This window comes from Chionomys nivalis, chromosome 3 (assembly GCF_950005125.1).
Source record: "Chionomys nivalis chromosome 3, mChiNiv1.1, whole genome shotgun sequence".
NCBI lineage: Eukaryota > Metazoa > Chordata > Mammalia > Rodentia > Cricetidae > Chionomys > Chionomys nivalis.
The window spans coordinates 48,081,060-48,097,848 of NC_080088.1; the positions used below are offsets into that span (position 1 = coordinate 48,081,060).

Genomic DNA, 16,789 nt, shown 5'->3' on the forward strand with positions numbered 1-16,789 from the left:
AGGAAGGAGGGTCAGGAGTTCATGGTCAGCCTCGACTATATAGTAAATTAATGCTAGGGTAGGCTACATTAGACTACTGAAAACAAACAGCAACACAATGGAAGGAGGGATGCTCAGTTCCTCACGGCCTTCTCAACCTTCATCTTTTGGGTATTTTCTACACTCAAAGTTTCATTTCCCTAAGTAACACACACTCATGTGGCCTTTGACAATATAACCTCATAATCCATGGGTACATTTCTTTTGAAAACTTCACAGCATTCATTTTTTTTTTTTATGTTAAGGTCCACAATCCATCTTAGGTTAATCAACCATTAACCTCTAGAAAAATATTTATGAGGTATATTATTTTCCATGGTATAATTTACATAACAATAAAATTCAAAGACCTTAGATATATAACTGATCATTTTAAACAAACAGAATAGCACTGCAATCAAGATAAAAAATCATTTCTATCACCCTAGACACATTCATGGCCCCCTTCATCCAAGCCCAAGCATAAACGTAAAGCAGTGCTCTGGTTTGCTTGGCTCATTGCCTTCCTTCTTCTCCAGCATGACAGAAATGGAGTCATTCAGTATGCACACTCCTGTACCGGCTTTACCCCACAGTGCCAGAGCTTACATAGTTAACCCCTACAGCGTGCTGAGGAGGACTTTAGAACATGCATGATATTTTGTTAATTCACAGTTCTCCTGATGGTTATTTAGCTTGTGTTTGAGCAGAATGATGGGTGTGTGTGTGTGTGCAAAATCTACTTCAAGCAGTTTTGTACACATCTTTGTACACATCGATTATAAAGACATACTTTCATTTCTCCTGGGTAAATATCCACTAGGAATCCTGGGCCCAAGGTGGATACACATTCAAAGTTGTAAAATAAACTTGGAGGGAATTCTCCTAAGGTGCATCACCAAGGTGTGGCTGCTTTTACTCATCCATGTTCTCATTGGCACTTGAATTTTTCACGGTTTATGATAATGACGGGAATCATCTTAGGTGATGAGAAGTTGAGTCACACTGTTGTTTACATACCAACCCCAACCTCTTCCTCTGTCTCCTTTCTTTCTAATGTTTTATTTCATTTATTTTATTATTGTTTCACATGTGGTGTGTGCGTGGGTGTGTGGGTGTGTGTGGTGGCATGAGCCACATGCTGTGGTGGATGGACAGAGGTTAAAAGACAGCTTTGGGGAGCCCATTCTCTTCTTCCTACCTCTTCATGACCTCCAGGGATGGGACTGTGTTCACCAGGCTTGCACCAGCTCAGCCAGTTCAGTGTCCTCTTGTTAAGTTAGTTTTGAGGCAGGATACGGCAATGTAGGTCAGAATCAATATGGAGCCCAGGTTGACTTTGAGTTTACATTTCTCCTGGTTTAGGCTTCCAGATGTTAAGGTTACAAGTGTACCACTATGTCTTATTTAATGGGAACATTTCATCCATTTGTCAAATTGCAACTTGGTTTTGTGTGTGTGACTGTTTGAAATACCTTAAGTGACACATTCTTGTTTCATTCACACTTGCCTGGCACCCAACAACATTATAACCAGTGTCTAAAATCAAAATGTATAGGACACCCAAATATACCACAGTCTTCTGTTCTTGGGGGTGCTTGACAATACTTTAGCACCATTTGTGAGCCCTTTCAACAGTAAAGTCACCAACAAAATACACACACACACAGATACAGACACACACACGCAGCATTAAACAGTACACAACGACACTTGCTGAGCATGAGATCTGACTGAGGCAGCAGGATGTCTTTCAGGTTCACCTGGGAATGTGCACATTGGGCTGATTCAACGTGCTTACTGTTCTGGGTCTGTCTGTGAATGACTATGGAAATGCTTCTAGTGCATTTTAGCAAGAAGGCCAAACCACAAATGTGGCATTTATATTAAGGAAAGTCAGCTTAAATTTTAGCCCAAACTTGTTTCCCATTTCTACAAAAAGAAAAAAGTCTGTTGGAATGTTGACTGAGATTGAAAGGTACTTACAGATATAGTCATGGGGTTCTTATTACTTATGAACCATAATTTTCATAATCAGATTAAATTTTCTCTATTTTTAATGAGGAATTCTGTTATCTATGAACTCATTTGCTTATTTATAAAAAATCTACTATTTAGGTATTTTTGGTTTGGTTTTCTCCTTAAAATTTCAACAACCACTTAAGCATACATGATAGTGTGTAATTTAAGCTGTGATTCTGAATATTGTGTACAAAGGGAACAGTGGTTATGGATGGCTGAATGGAGACAGAGTCTGACCCACAGAGCAGGGCAGGGGAGGGGACCACAGCACCATTCAGGGTTTGGGGGAACTGAAAAGAGAAGGAAGAAGCTTCTAGTATATAAGTGGGATACAGAGTTTCCACTACCCCAATATCACGTCCCCAGGTCGGGGCTCTGACCTGAGACTCCATCAGCTTTGGTATTTGGTATTTTGCTCCTGAAATTATACCATGGGTCAGGTCCAAGTTGTGGCTACGGCTTTTGTTTGTTTTTTTCTTTCTCTTCATCCTAGGAATCCTTTTTATGAGTCACTTTACTGGGACAAATAAGGATATGGGCCTAAAAGAGGATGCTGGTGCTCTTCTAACCAAGCTAACAGAGTACCTCCAGCTAAGTCAAACTAACTTCAGTGTGACATTCATGAGGAAGACCCCACACACAGATAATTGCAGATGGAAACACTGGAGGACTTGAGCCAAAGTATTCAACAGCAGGATAAAGAACATTTCCCCTTACATCTACCATGAATTATTGTTAGAATATCTTTAACTACTTGATGAGAAGTAAATAAGAGAAATAAGAGAAAGTGCAGATTTGCCATAGTTCTTTCAGGGATGAAATGACATGAGGAAATCTCCTTGCTTACTCTCTGAGTTGTCGGCAATCATCAGCGAGCATTGCTGCCAATGTGGAAGAAGGCATAGAAATGTAAAGGCAGGACACCGGAAACGATAGCCCTCCCCCAGCCGGAAGCTATGCTTCCACCGACACCGCTGTCACCACCAAGCAGCAGGAAGGACTCACTCTTTGGAGCATCATTATTAGGTTGTTCTTCTCTTTTACGAAGTGATCTTGTTCCCTCTGAGCCTGCTGAACAATGTGACTGGCTTGCTTTTTCAGTGCGGAAATCTTTTCCTGGGAGACAGAAGTCATGGTAGAGAGACACACATGAGACAATCAAGGGCTTGCCAGTTTTTTCCGGGCAAGGAAGAAAAGGGGCTTTAGAACCCGAGTGGCACCGCCTACACTTTAATTGACAGTGGACCACCATGACCACCTAAGGCTAAGAAACGTTGACTTTGACTGACCAAGCGCAACACTTCCTGACTTACAGCCAGTGCAGGTCATATAACTTGAAGGATTATTCTTAAAAATCCAGAATTCAATAGGAAGGAAATCCTGTTTTAGACCATGAATTGATTTGTTTTTAACATACTGGTGAAAAAAAACAAAAGAATTTCTCTATTAAAGCAGAAATCACTTTTTCTGCCCTTTTTTCTTCCCATCAACTTTATCCTTCAATTTACCAAATTAGTACAGTGTCCTCGGGTATACTTATAAATTCTGGAATAGATGCTAAATTCTGAGCTAGGGATCTAGGTGCTGGGCCTGGGTGGAGTCCACAGTAATCAGAATGATTTTCTACTGGTCTGTTGCTAATAGTAACAGGCTCCCAGGTAGCATTGGAGATTATTAATCAATGGAGAGAGAAAATTTCAAAATAGATTTTGTTCACAGAATTATTCTAACTCTAGAATTAGAATAATTCAACTACCAGAGGGAGGGATTTGAAACAAATGGCTGGTTATCTGTGGCTTGGTTTTTATGTGAGTAATAAAAAAGCTTGTGTGTGTTATCCACTAATACCTCCATACCATTGTAACAGCACCTGTAACATGTCTCAATTCATAGAGCGCACAGCAGCGTCTGTTGCAGGGCAAATGTGATTAACAGAAAAGGATTCTCGGATGTAGCGGCAGACAAGGCGTATGAATGACCATGATTACTGCATCACGGGAAAGACTAAACTTTCACTGTTCACATCAACATCACCCAGCAAACTACCTTCCTAGCAACGATGTTCCGTTGATACTCCGCCACCTCCCTCAGGAGCTGTTGCGTCAAGTTCTCCTTTTCCTCATCCAGACGGCTCTCACGCTCAAGCTGCTGGAATTCCAAGTCTTCAAAGTGTTTGCTCTCGACATCCAGCAGGTCAGCATCCTTTGGAGAAAATGGAAGGGAAATGAAGCCCACCAGAGTGGCTGCGGCCTTCCCAGTATGAAGAAACAGCAATGAGAAGTGCTCATTCCGGTGCAGATGTCTGGTTACAACTACATGGGGCTAGAAGGAGGTGATGGAAGCCCAGCAGTGGCTGGTAGAGAAAGTGGTGGGCCTATGGTGCAGAGGGCATTTTACACTTCACCAATAGTTTTTGTTTTTCTGTGTATGTAAATCTTTTTCTTTAAAGCCACTAGATGGCTTCAGATGGACATTGAAATATAAAAAGATTTCCATAAACAACCTAGATGTCATTTGCAGACCAACAGTCTCTTAAGAAAATCACTGTTAGCCAGGTGGTGGCACATGCCTTTAATCCTAGCACTTGGAAGGCAGAGGCAGGTGGATCTCTTGAGTCTGAGGTCAGCCTGGTCTACAAGAGCTAGTTGGGACAGGCTCCAAAGTTGTAGAGAAACCCTGTCTGAAAAAAACCAAATAAACAAATAAATAAATAGATAGATAAATATTCTCTTTTCCACAGTTTACATATGAATTATAAAATAAACTAATAAAGTAGCTCACAAGTTAGTCCAGAAGTAGTTCAGAGACCTTTAAGGGGACCCCAAATGTGGTAGCATAATCCACCGGAATATAAGGAGAAAACAGTAAATCATTTTAGGTTTATTGTTTTTTTTTTTCAATTTTGTTTCCTCTTATATCTTCCCATTTCTTTTCCTTTCTTTGCCCTGCCCCCCCCCAGGTCTCTCTCTCTCTCTCTCTCTCTCTCCCTCCCTCCCCCCTCTCTCTTTTTCTCTTTTTTTTTTCTCTCTCTCTATCTGAAGAGGGTCTCTCTCTATAGCTCCAGTTCACCATAGCTCACCATCCTCCCTCACCCTCCTCAGTCCTAGGATTACGGGGATGTGCTACCATACCCAGCTGAATTTCTTAACAAATGTTTTCTAATGTACACACAAGTAGAAAAGCATATATACATAAGTTAAAATATATAAATGTTGAGCACCCATGCAATAAATGTTTGTTATATATCACTATGTAATTGACTACATATTATAAAGGAGGGTTACATGCTTGAGAAATTTGACTGAAAGGAGCAACCAGCAGCACCTGAACATGAACTCTGTTGAGAAGGCAGTAGTTTAGGAAGGAACAGTAAAACCGAGGCCTACACCTGTATGAGGCACGAAACATGTGGGAAGCCTCTGACTGTTCTCAGTTTTGCTGTGAGCATACAACTCCCTAAAATCTCATTTGGTGTGCTGGAAGGATTGCTCAGCAGGTAAAAGCACATGTTGCTCTTCCAGATGTCCTGATTTCGTTTCCAGCACCCATACTGGGCAGCCCACTTCAGGGAGATCTAATGCCCTCTTTGGGCATCTGAGTGCACCTGGACTCACATGCACACACCCACACAGAGACATGAATAAACATACACATCATTTTAAAAAATACATCTTAAAAAAAAAAACAAACGCATTTGGAGAGCAAGATCCTTTCACCGAGCCTTTAAGGATCCGTTACAATTGTGCACAAATTTCTTGGCTGCAAAGAGCAGAAGCCGAGCTCTCAATGGGGACAGGGAGATTGTGCTGCTGGCTTATGTCCGCATGATACAAGTTAGCGTCATCAGAGAGGAGGACCCTCAACTGAGAAAAATGCCTCACCAAAACTGAGCTGTAGGCAGACTGAAGGGCATCTTTTTAATTAGATATTGATAGGAGAGGGAACACCCTTGGGATAGGGGAGGGAACACCCCTCGGCTGGTGGTTTTTAATTCTACAAGAAAGCAGACTGAACGACCCAGTAAGCAGCATGCCCCCAAGACCTCTGCATCATCAGCTCCTGGCTCCAGGCTCCTGCCCTGCTTGAGTTCCTGCCTTGGCTTCCTTCAGTGAACTGTGACTTGTGGCATATAAACCAAATAAACCCTTTCCTCCCCAAGTTGCTTTGGTCACGGTGTTTTAACATAGCAATAGTAACCCCAACTAAGACAGAGATTCAAAAAGTTAGGCACCACTGCCCCATAAATAACGTTGAAAGCAGTTAAGCGAGCTCAGAGATGACGAAAGGAAAAGGTGTTCCTCAACCTCTGAATGTTCCTGCAAACAGGAATGTACTCACTCTCTGTACTCGGATTGGGACACATTGTACAAATTCTTCCTGAGTCCATTAAAGAAAACAATCCTTTATTCTGAGTGTCACTAACAGAATTACAAATGTGGTCTGTGTAGCACATTTTTAAAATTATAACCTAAAAATATTTGGCCAAAGGGAAGAGGCAGCTGGACAGTGTGGCTAACGGCTCTGCAGAGCTGAGACATTCAGGGCATTCCTTGATGCTGCTGTTAAATTACAGCATCTCAGAGAGAAACGCTGCATCACTAACTCATCCTCCTTCCGGGTTTCATTCACTGATAAAGTACGATGTTTTCTAGTCAGATTGAAGGTTTCTGTCTCTGCAGTAAATTATACTCTAGAGACGAGTCACAGAACGGTCCTGGTTGCCATGAAATTACAGACAGAACCATACCAACAAGGTTAATATGCTGATGCGCAGTGGCTAGGACGCCCAGGGGAGGAAAACACCATCTGAAAAACATTCCGAGTTGGGTGTGGTAGCACATTTCTATAATCCCAGCACTCAGGAAGATGAGGCAGAGGATCTTGAGTTGTGAATCTCTCTCTCTGCAGGAGGTGGGTATGTGTGTGTGTGTGTGTGTGTGTATGTGTGTATGTGTGTGTGTGTATGTGTGTGTATGTGTGTATGTGTGTGTATGTGTGTGTGTGTGTATGTGTGTGTGTATGTGTGTGTGTGTAGGATGGTAGGGGAGAATGATACTAATCCGTCTAGGCCAAATTTTAAGAAGTACACTATGAAAATGTCTTAAGAAAATTTGAATACATATACACACTCGTTGGTTTTCCAAGGGTATCTCAATATCTCTATGTCTAGACTTTGATTAATATTTTCAGCTTATCAGAATTGTTTAATTACAGGAATTAATTAAGGGAGAATTAACATGTTGATCTTGAACACAATGTCCGCAGTCTTGGAATAATGTACTAGATGATACATATACTTATTCATACAAGGACATATAACTCAGTTTTCAAGCTCTTCCAATTAAGCTTAATTTGGGGTTAAAGAAAATTAAGACAAAAAAATTGAAGCCCTCCTGTTGTCTTAGGAATCTTCTTTAAAGCACACATATGGCTCACAGTACACACTCTTCCTCCACATGTGGTTACTATAGAACATGTGTTGTAACCCTGAAAGATAGCAACAGCGTCGCCCATGGGTTTGTGGGGAATATTTAAAGCACTGAGTGAAGATCTAAGCTCAGCACCCAGGGTCCCTGAGTGTGACCATCTCCTCAGGCAACTTAGCGTGCATATAAATGCTGGACGCAAAGCTTTGGGGAGGGGGAATAAAGCCTTTAAAAATTCAGCTAGTGAGACATTGGGAGTGGAATTTGAGACAGGCATAGTTTGAGACGGGGAACAGATACGGGCAGCTCTCAGTCAAGTACATGTGCAGCTGAATGACAATTGGAACAAAGCTTGCACTCCTCGGAAGGACAGCACTTGATGGCATCCCTTTACTGGCTGGCAGCTGAAAGGGCAACGGAGACATGCAACAGCTGCATCCCGAAAACACCTGGTGCCAGCCCGTTTTTGTGGAAGAACTTTTGTTTTGTTTTGTTTTTTTTTTTTTTTTTTTTTTGAGTTTTTAAGGCAGATTTTTTTATAAGTAGATCTTTAGGTTTTCATTGCCCAACAGGGGGACAGAGTGAGAACAGATGTGGTATGGCTGGGTGTGGTGGTAGAAAAGCATCTCACAATGGGTTAAGTCCAACTCTGGAGGCAAACTGAGATGGGGCACAGGGCGAGCAGCCTCTCTCCATATCATGCGGTGGAGTCAAACAGCCTCCCGTTCCGCCGAATGGAAAGGGGCAAGCATGTCAACTCTCCGTCTCACACAGAAAGGCCATGACGGCCACAGAAGCTAAATGACTTTTCTTAAGACTATGGAAAAAAATTTTTTTTGAGCCAGTGATGGAAAAAGGCACTTCCAGTTATAGGTGCCACTGCATACAATTTTTAAAGTCAAAAAAACCAAAATCACCTGTCTAGACCAGTAATTCTCCATCTTCCTAAAGCTGCAACCCTTTAGTGCAGTTCCTCATGTTGTGGAACCTCCAACCATAAATTTATTCTGTTTCTACTTCATAACTGTAATTTTGCCCCTGTTATGAATCATGATATAAATATTTGCTATACAGAATGTCTGATATGTGACCCCCCCCCAAAGGGGTCACAACCCACAGATTGAGAATCTAGAGGAAGGACTACTATAAACAGCATTAGAATACCACCACAGCTATGTGTCTGCCTCAGCCACCTTAACAAGTAAAAGGCACTCTTAATCTCAGCTTTCTCCTTGTCACTGATAGCAGCCTGGGACTGGCAAGCCTCTCTGGACTACGCAGCCAGCAGGAGCCACCCGCCATCGCCCGCATGTTTGGCTGAAGCAGTGGTTTGCCGATAAGATGTCCGGAGTGCACAAGTTACTCGACCAAGACAGTTCAGCCCGAGTTTTCTAGGCAGCACACGGCTTAAGAAGATGATTTTACTTATCCTCTTTGTCAGAAAATAGACTATTGACTCTAGTTTTATGCTTCTGGGAAGCTTTTGTGGTCTGAAGAGAAATGTGCCATGACAATACGGGAGGTTCCTAATAGGGATGAACTTGGGCAAATTTCCACTGGTCAAGCCAAGAAGCCAGTGAAGTGTTACACAGGCCTGAGGCCTAGGCAACGGAATTATGAGATCTCTGACTCTGAGGGGGCCACATGCTACCACAAGCTAAGGAAAGTCGGCCTATGTTAGGTGTTTTCCTTCTGTTGGGAGAGGATGAGGAAGGAATCTCTGTTTTTGGTTGATGGCACCACTTGCATATCATTTCCTTCCTTCCGTGGGCCGTGATTCCTAGAGCACAGATAGACGTAGGAGTTATTCTACAGACTCAGATAATATGAAGTCATTATTGATAGTAGCAACTTCAAGTTCCTAACAGACTCGAGAAGCAAGGCTTATGAAGAACACAGATACATGAGCAACTAAAGGAAAGAAAGAATAAAATCCATACCCTAGACAAAAATCATGAACACAGTGCTAAATCATCAGCAAAAAGCAGGGGTTTTTTTTGTTGTTGTTTTTTTGTTTTTTCGAGACAGGGTTTCTCTGTGGTTTTGGAGCCTGTCCTGGAAATAGCTCTTGTAGACCAGGCTGGTCTTGAACTCACAGAGATCCGCCTGCCTCTGCCTCCCAAGTGCTGGGATTAAAGGCGTGCGTCACCACCGCCCGGCTCAAAAGCAGGGTTTTTTAAAACATAAAAAATGAAGATAAAATCCAGCATTCCCATCTCTTATGTGAACGGGCATAAACATAATTACAAACTAAAATATTAGTCTTTTTAAAATTATTTTTATCGAAAAGTACTATGATAGCAAAGAACTATGATAGCGAGGAACAGGTAAGTTTTTTGTTTGGCTTTGTTTTGCTTTCTTGGCAGTGAGTTCAGTTTTACAAAAGAAAAATAAGTGAAGGAAAAAGATGGCTTGTTAAAACATCCTTTACATACGATTGTAAAACAAATGCCGTGTGCTATGGTGTAGTTCAAATTGTCAGCATCGGATACATTTTCATGTGTGTTTGAGACAAGGTCTTGCCATGCAGCTCCAGCTGGGTAGAATGCACTATCAAGACCGGGCTGGCCTCTAGAGTTCTAGGCATACAGCACCATACCTACCTTCTTAAAATAGAACCTCTGCAATACTTGAAACAGTTTTAACTCTGATTTCTCATTGCCTAACAATGTTCCAATAAATATCAAATTTTTTTTGTAAAAAAAAAAAAAAGTCACAGAACTTGTTTCAAGTGTGCTACAGTAACTGAATTTTCTTCTCACTCATTCTTAAAAGATAAAGGGAAGTTTCTTGTCTACTCAAGTGAAATCATACATTGTTACTCACTTAAGACTAATTCCTATTCCTGTGATTCCTTGAGAGGCACAAGTTTGCTAATGCCTACTTCCCAGGGATCACTGTTGATTTGAGCTGCTGGTTCAGAGATGACCCAGTTGTCAAGATACTCTGAAATAATGCGTGGCCGTGCCAGCGTTTGTGAAGTCATCCACTTACGACTCTCTTTCCGGAAAGTAATCTGCAGGCTCCTTTCAACCCTGCCTGCAGTAGGAATAGGAGAATGAGCTGGTAACATTCAACTAGCAGGCCCATGCTCCAGGACCCCTTCAGCAGTTAAGATGTCGAAGGCATCTGTAATACTCTGCATCTTTGACAGTGGTGTTTGTTTTCACCATACTAATAAGCGTGATGTCTCTAAACAGCAGGAAGAAAAGTGCCAAGGGGGTCGTGCAAACAGCTTAGGATAATTTTTAAATAGAGCATGAAATCAAGCTAAGAAGAAAGACATTCAAGGACAAACAGTACTCACGCTGCAGTAGAGGAAGATGCCACTTGATTTAAATGCTACAATCTTCGTGACATTTACAAGTCAGGAACGATTTCTCATTAGTTACCAAGAAGGTCTCCAGAAGCATGTTTGCGTTATAAACTGGAGACAGAAGTTCACCAAGGTAATCTTTCAACTGATTGACACTAAACCATACACACTGTTAGCACGCATATTTCTATTTTCAAGGACCTAAAAACTAGAACTTAGGCAAACGTACTCGTGAAGTGGTAAGTCACAGATAAGCAGACTTAACAGCAAAGGAAAAAACAAACAAACAAACGAAAAACCAAACAAAGCAAACAAGCGGTGCATTCCTGTTTGCTACTGACCCTCTTGAGTTGTTGCTGTAACTGCTCCCTCATGGACTCAGGACAATTGTCCAGCTGGGTCTTCTGCTCGGAGTAAAGCTCCTGAAGCCTCTCTAGCTTTTCCCTCTCAGCATCAAGCTTTACCTTCTCCTGAAGTTCAGAAATCAGAAAATAGAAGAACGGACATTAACCTTCACACCCCAGGCAGGTGCTAGCGGACATCCCCCGGTGGTAACAAACAGGCACAAGTATACACTAGGAATGAACAAACAAAGCTTGTTAGTGGTTACGGCAAGGAGATAAAAGCAGAATGGAAGACCCTGCCTTCTTCAGCCGGCCTCCTTCACTGGGTAGTGACGATCGCCTGTCATTCTTTCTTCCCTCCTTCCTGCTACCACATATGGGGGGCAATGGGAAGGGTGAATGCTGGTCAGTGGTCCACAAGGAACAAGAAATGCCAACCACGTCATATGCTATCCCGGCCAAGAGTCCTCTGTCAGAAAACTGGATAAAAGAAGGGGACCATTTATTACCTTGAAGTACTGTCATGGTCTGAACTGCTAGAGCATTTGCTAGACAGCTTGGGGAAACTACTGCAGCCTGTTCTCTGGCTTTAGACGCACTCCTGGCAGCCTCCTCATATGAAAGGGTTCTAGCAATGGGGAGAGCTCAGAGATAAAATGAGAACATCCAGAGAAAAGATCTAATGAAGACACTGAGAGAGGAGAAACGATTGCCAGACTGACTCAAGCAGTGATGGAGGAAAATCAGGCAGATTGGACACAAGGCTGAGACCCCTGACCCTGCAGACACAGGTGTCCTTACAGTGATTCCCCCACACACACCAAAGAAAAAACAATGAAGGCACAGACTGTGAAATGAAGGAGAGAGCCCAAGAGCCAGCAGAGAAAAGGAGGAAGAAACAGTTAAATCCCTCTGTGTCACACATGCCAAAGTGACTCCATGATCTAACTGGCAGATACTGTATGAAGCGGTGGTGTGGCTCCAAGCAGCCCCTCTTGAACTGAACACTATTTGAAGGGAAGCTTCGGCAAGATTCTCTCGTGTGTGACTTTCAATGTAAACAAATCCCCTGTGATTTAACCCTCACCAGTCAGGTATAACGAAAGGTCCTTTACAAAGATGAAGATTTGAAGTAGTTCTGTGACAATGGCCATTCTGTAATTTTTTTTATAAAAATAGCCACGATTTCCTCCATAAACACATATCTAGATTCTTGAGAAAGATGTCATAGTTCAAATCTAAAGTGGGGTAACATTAACATCCATCTAGATTCAGGTGAGTCTCCACTTTTTTTGAGGTGATTTTAAGTTTTCAAAGGTATTTTATGGAATCATTTTATTTTCCTCAAAATAATTGAAGCAGGAAGTCATAAACAATCTAGGATAATTCTACAACCATGGTAACAAACTGCAGGGTCCACTGGCCCGCTGCGTGTCTAGGAGAAAGCCAGGGCACAGGTAAGAGAGAAGCTGTGTACGAAGAGTATAATGTACCAGGACATGCTAGGTCCACTCACTGGTTTCAGAATCAATATCTGTCCCTTAATAGAAACAGCAGCACACAACGCTTGCTGATTTCTAGCTAAGAAAATGTTATTTATTTCCAGTGAATCAAAGCCAATCTGATTCACACAGCAGAAGTGTATCCAAAGAGTTCTATTTCTAAATACTGTGTCATTAGGCTGGTTCTACACAGAAAGTTAAGAAAATTAAAAAAAAAAAAAGACTACACCTTATCATTAAATATCAAAGGGGAAAGATCTACAATGTAAAGCTATTCTGGTAGGAAACAGTAATGCTATATTAAGATATTGGGTGATACAGGAAGAAAACCACTGCTGGGTAACACAAGTCTCAAATCCGAAGACACTACCAAAGCCTTGCTCTACGTGCTCAGTATTCCTAATGGTTAATAATAAACACAAATAACTTGTGGAGGAAAAAGAGAAGTACCTCATATTTACATAGTTTCTTCTGTCGGAGATGCTGGAAGCGTTTCACAATTCCATACAAGGGCGCAGTTAAGAGAATGATGCAAGCAGGCATCATTTGAGCCTTCTGCAGCTTCTCCCTGTGAGCCAGTGCTCTGACTACTAAGTTGCTCCCAGAGCAGAAGTTCAGTGGGGCCAAAGCCAGGACAGAGGAAGTGAGAGAGGGGAAGGATGCAGGGAGGATTAGTGGCAGGTGGGCTCAAGCTGACTGCAGGGATGACATCACTCCCTGGGAGCTCTGGGTAGAACAACTTTGGGCCAGAAAGAAATTAATATTCCTCTGTTCTATTGATAGTGCAGGAAGTTTTCAAAGGAAAATTATTGAAGGGACTTCATAACTAGCACATCACCTTCCACAAGGAAGGAAAGAAATAAATATTCTGGAGTCCGGGAATTTCTTGCTTTCCACATGCAAATTATGAAAATGGAGGGTTATTCCCTTTCCCAGGCTTATGAGAGTCCTATAGACTAGACCCCTATTCTACAGACAATATACATAGTTGTATTTTCCAAACATCAAAATAGAAATTAATATGATGTTTTTTTTAAAAGGCTTAGTTTTCATTTGAGATTTAAGTCGATTTTAAAGAAATAAATGACTTTAAAATGTAATGAATTTTTCTTTGTTGAAAAATAAGGTTATATAAAGACAGGCTATTCTCCAGCAAAAACCCAGTTTACAATGAGACAGTCGTAAATCCAAGAACAGAATAATATGACCTCAGAGGTTGGCTGCTCCTTTAGGGACCATTTTCTGTTCTGGGTTGACCTTGTTTTCTGGCAATGCAGGGGCAAAATTTAGTTGGGTCAATGCCCATTACTAGGTCCTGCCTGTATTGAAAATTTAAGGCAGCTCTTTCTGAAGTTTCTACTTGTATAAAGTTAATGGTAAGTTATTCACAGATAGTAGAAATCATTGCATGAATGCTGGCCTGTGCAGTTGTCCCTCAATACCTTGAAGAGATTGCTTTTGGGATCACCAAGGTTAACGAAGTCCACACATGCTCAAACTTTTTACAAAATGGTGTAGCATGTGCATGTAACCCACTCGATCCTTCTGCACAGCTTAAATTACCTCTAGATTATTTATTATATTCCATACAATTCAAATGATATGCAAACAGTTGTTATACGGAATTGGGCGAGGAATAATGACGGAAACTCTACGTGTGTTTAGTACAGATGGCTGCTGCTGTTTTTAGTATCATCGACTCTTGGCTAGTTGAATCTGTGGATGTGGAATGCAAGGATGCAGACAGATGACTGTATTTGTTTTTGTAGAGGACTTGTTCATTCACTCAGTAAAGATGAAAAGAGAATGGAAGATGGACAAAAGAAGACTGTTCATTCTCTTTTCACTGCAAAATGCTTTTAGCCCTGTGGTTCCCTGCCCTGGTTACTCCATGGAATAGTACAGTAAGGATTTCCAGATCCTATTTTCAAACCTCAACTCAGTCAGAAATTGAGATTTAAGACAGACTGAGAAACATTTTTAAATAATCTTTCTGCTTTTCCTCCATGTTGCCAGATGGAGAACTTCTGGCTTAGTCGTCTGGAACTAGGAGAGGCAAAGGCATTTACAACTTTATTTTTCTAAGGACACCAGCCAATAATTCAAAATCAATCAAATATCATTCGTATGGGCTGGGGAAACAATTCAAGATTGAGGTCCCGAGTCTGAGTGTCCCAAGCCCACTTGAGGCGGATGTGATAGCATGTGACTGTAATGCCATCACTCCTCCAGAGAGATGGAAGGTGGCGTCTGCAGTAGCCCAGGGATTGATGATGATGAAAACCCAAGGTAGCCTTCTGATTTCACAGGAGAATCATGGTACACATGTAACCATGCTCACAGGATCACACACGCAAAAAAAAATAAATAAATAAATAAAAATAAATAAAAAAAATAAAAAAAAATAAAAAACTTCCTAAAGTAATTGATCCTGCAGTCTGAACTTCAGAGCATAAGAAACCTCTCTGGGACATGGGGAGATGACTCAAAGGTTAACACCACTGACTGTTTTTCCAGGGTTCTTGAGTTCAATTCCCAGTAACCACATGGTGGCTCACAACTATCTATAATAAGATCTGGTGCCTTCTTCTGGGTGCAAGAGGAACACTGTATATATAATAAATAAATAAATCTTCAAAAAACAACAAAAACCCAACAACAACAACAACCAAAAAAAAAAAAACCAACAAAAAAAGAAGACTCACTTATGAATAAATCCCAAAAGAATGAATTATGACAGATCCTACAGTCCAGTAACATCCAGGAAGGAGGGTAGAGTTCAAGCTCAGGTGTCAATGACTATTTCCAAATCATACACATGACCAGGAGTCTGTTTAAGTTTACTTTAAACAATGTGAATTCATATGCAAGAGTGGCCAACATTTGTTAAAGGAAAAAAAAAAAAACCAATTCAAAATTCACATAGAAGTCTTTATCATGATAGGTCTTTTGGTTAAAAGTTGTCCTCTTCTTGGCTTTATTTTTGAAGAGGGAAACTGAAATTTAAGCTGTTGACTTTCTGTAAATTCTAATGGCATACCAAAAATATCCTAAGTACAATGACAAAGATCATTGTACTACACATGTAAGCCTGCAACTCTTCATAAGCAGGTGCTTCCACATCACCCTAAAAAGATGCCAGATAAAATAAAGGACATCCAGTTACATTTGATTTCAAATGAATAGCTCAGATTTTAGTGTAAGCATGATTTAAGATTTGCCGGAGGAATAGATTAAAGATATTCTCGATTTACCTGATGTTCAAGCATAATGGATTTTCTGGTACTTAAATTTACTACTTCTTCCCATTCTACTAGCTTTTAAAAAATGGTATCAAGTGTACATGGACTTGGATGCCCACAGAAGCCGGAGGAGGCCTGGCACTGGCTGTTGTGAGCTGCTCCGTGTGGGTGCTGTGAGCTGGAGTCCAGTCCTTTGCGGGAGCAGCAAGCGCTCTTAGCTTGGAGCCACCTCTGCAGCCCCATATCTTCCTTTCTAAAAGTCCTATCTCATTTCCAGACCCTTGAGGGTTCCCCAATAGTTACCATCAGTTTATACTTGAATTTCTCTGTAGTGGGATATCATAAATTCTCTGGATTGAACTCTTTAAAATAAAGGGGGAGAAATGGTATCAAGAATTAAATTCGCCCAGCAGTGGTGGCGCACGCCTTTAATCCCAGCATTTGGGAGACAGAGTCAGGAAGATCTCTGTGAGTTTGAGATCTAGTTCCAGGATAGGTTCCAAAGTATAGAGAAAGCCTGTCTTGAAAAACCAAAAAAGAATTAAAGTCCACTTCTGTTATTTTCAAATGTCTCAGCTCAGACCACAGAACACAAGAAGGTGCTCAGGCTGCATTGGTATGTGGCGCTCCTGCTCAGGTTTCAACTGATGCAGCAAGGTGTTAAACCTAATGATACCTAAGTCCTACATGCTGAGGGGAGGACCTTCTATAGCTTTCCTCAAACACCCTGAGCAGCTCTTTCCTTCCTGTTCCTAAAAGCCTGTGTTGGCTTGGGATAGACTCACAGCTTAGCCAACAGATGAGCTAAGGTTTCAAACCTGCAATCACTTCACAGTTAACAGTTAAGTATTATGTGTATAAAAACAGGTAAATCTCAACAGAGGACTTCTGTAATCAAAATCACTAGGAAAAAAAAAAA

At 41.3% G+C, this 16,789-nt stretch overlaps 1 protein-coding gene across 6 annotated transcripts in view; it reads right to left on the reverse strand.

Annotated features, from left to right (window-relative positions):
* Positions 1-16,789, reverse strand: part of Phldb2 (pleckstrin homology like domain family B member 2) — a 97,912-nt gene that overhangs the window by 29,430 nt on the left and 51,693 nt on the right. For 4 of the 6 annotated variants that reach the window (XM_057764109.1, XM_057764104.1, XM_057764107.1 and 1 more), the window contains exons 6-8: positions 11,124-11,252; positions 4,087-4,242; positions 3,046-3,156 (exon numbers count right to left, since the gene is read on the reverse strand). In XM_057764109.1, the coding sequence (XP_057620092.1) occupies positions 3,046-3,156; positions 4,087-4,242; positions 11,124-11,252 (396 nt within the window). The remainder of the gene's footprint in view (positions 1-3,045; positions 3,157-4,086; positions 4,243-11,123; positions 11,253-16,789) is intronic. The other 2 variants (XM_057764108.1, XM_057764106.1) reach the window with 1 other exon arrangement.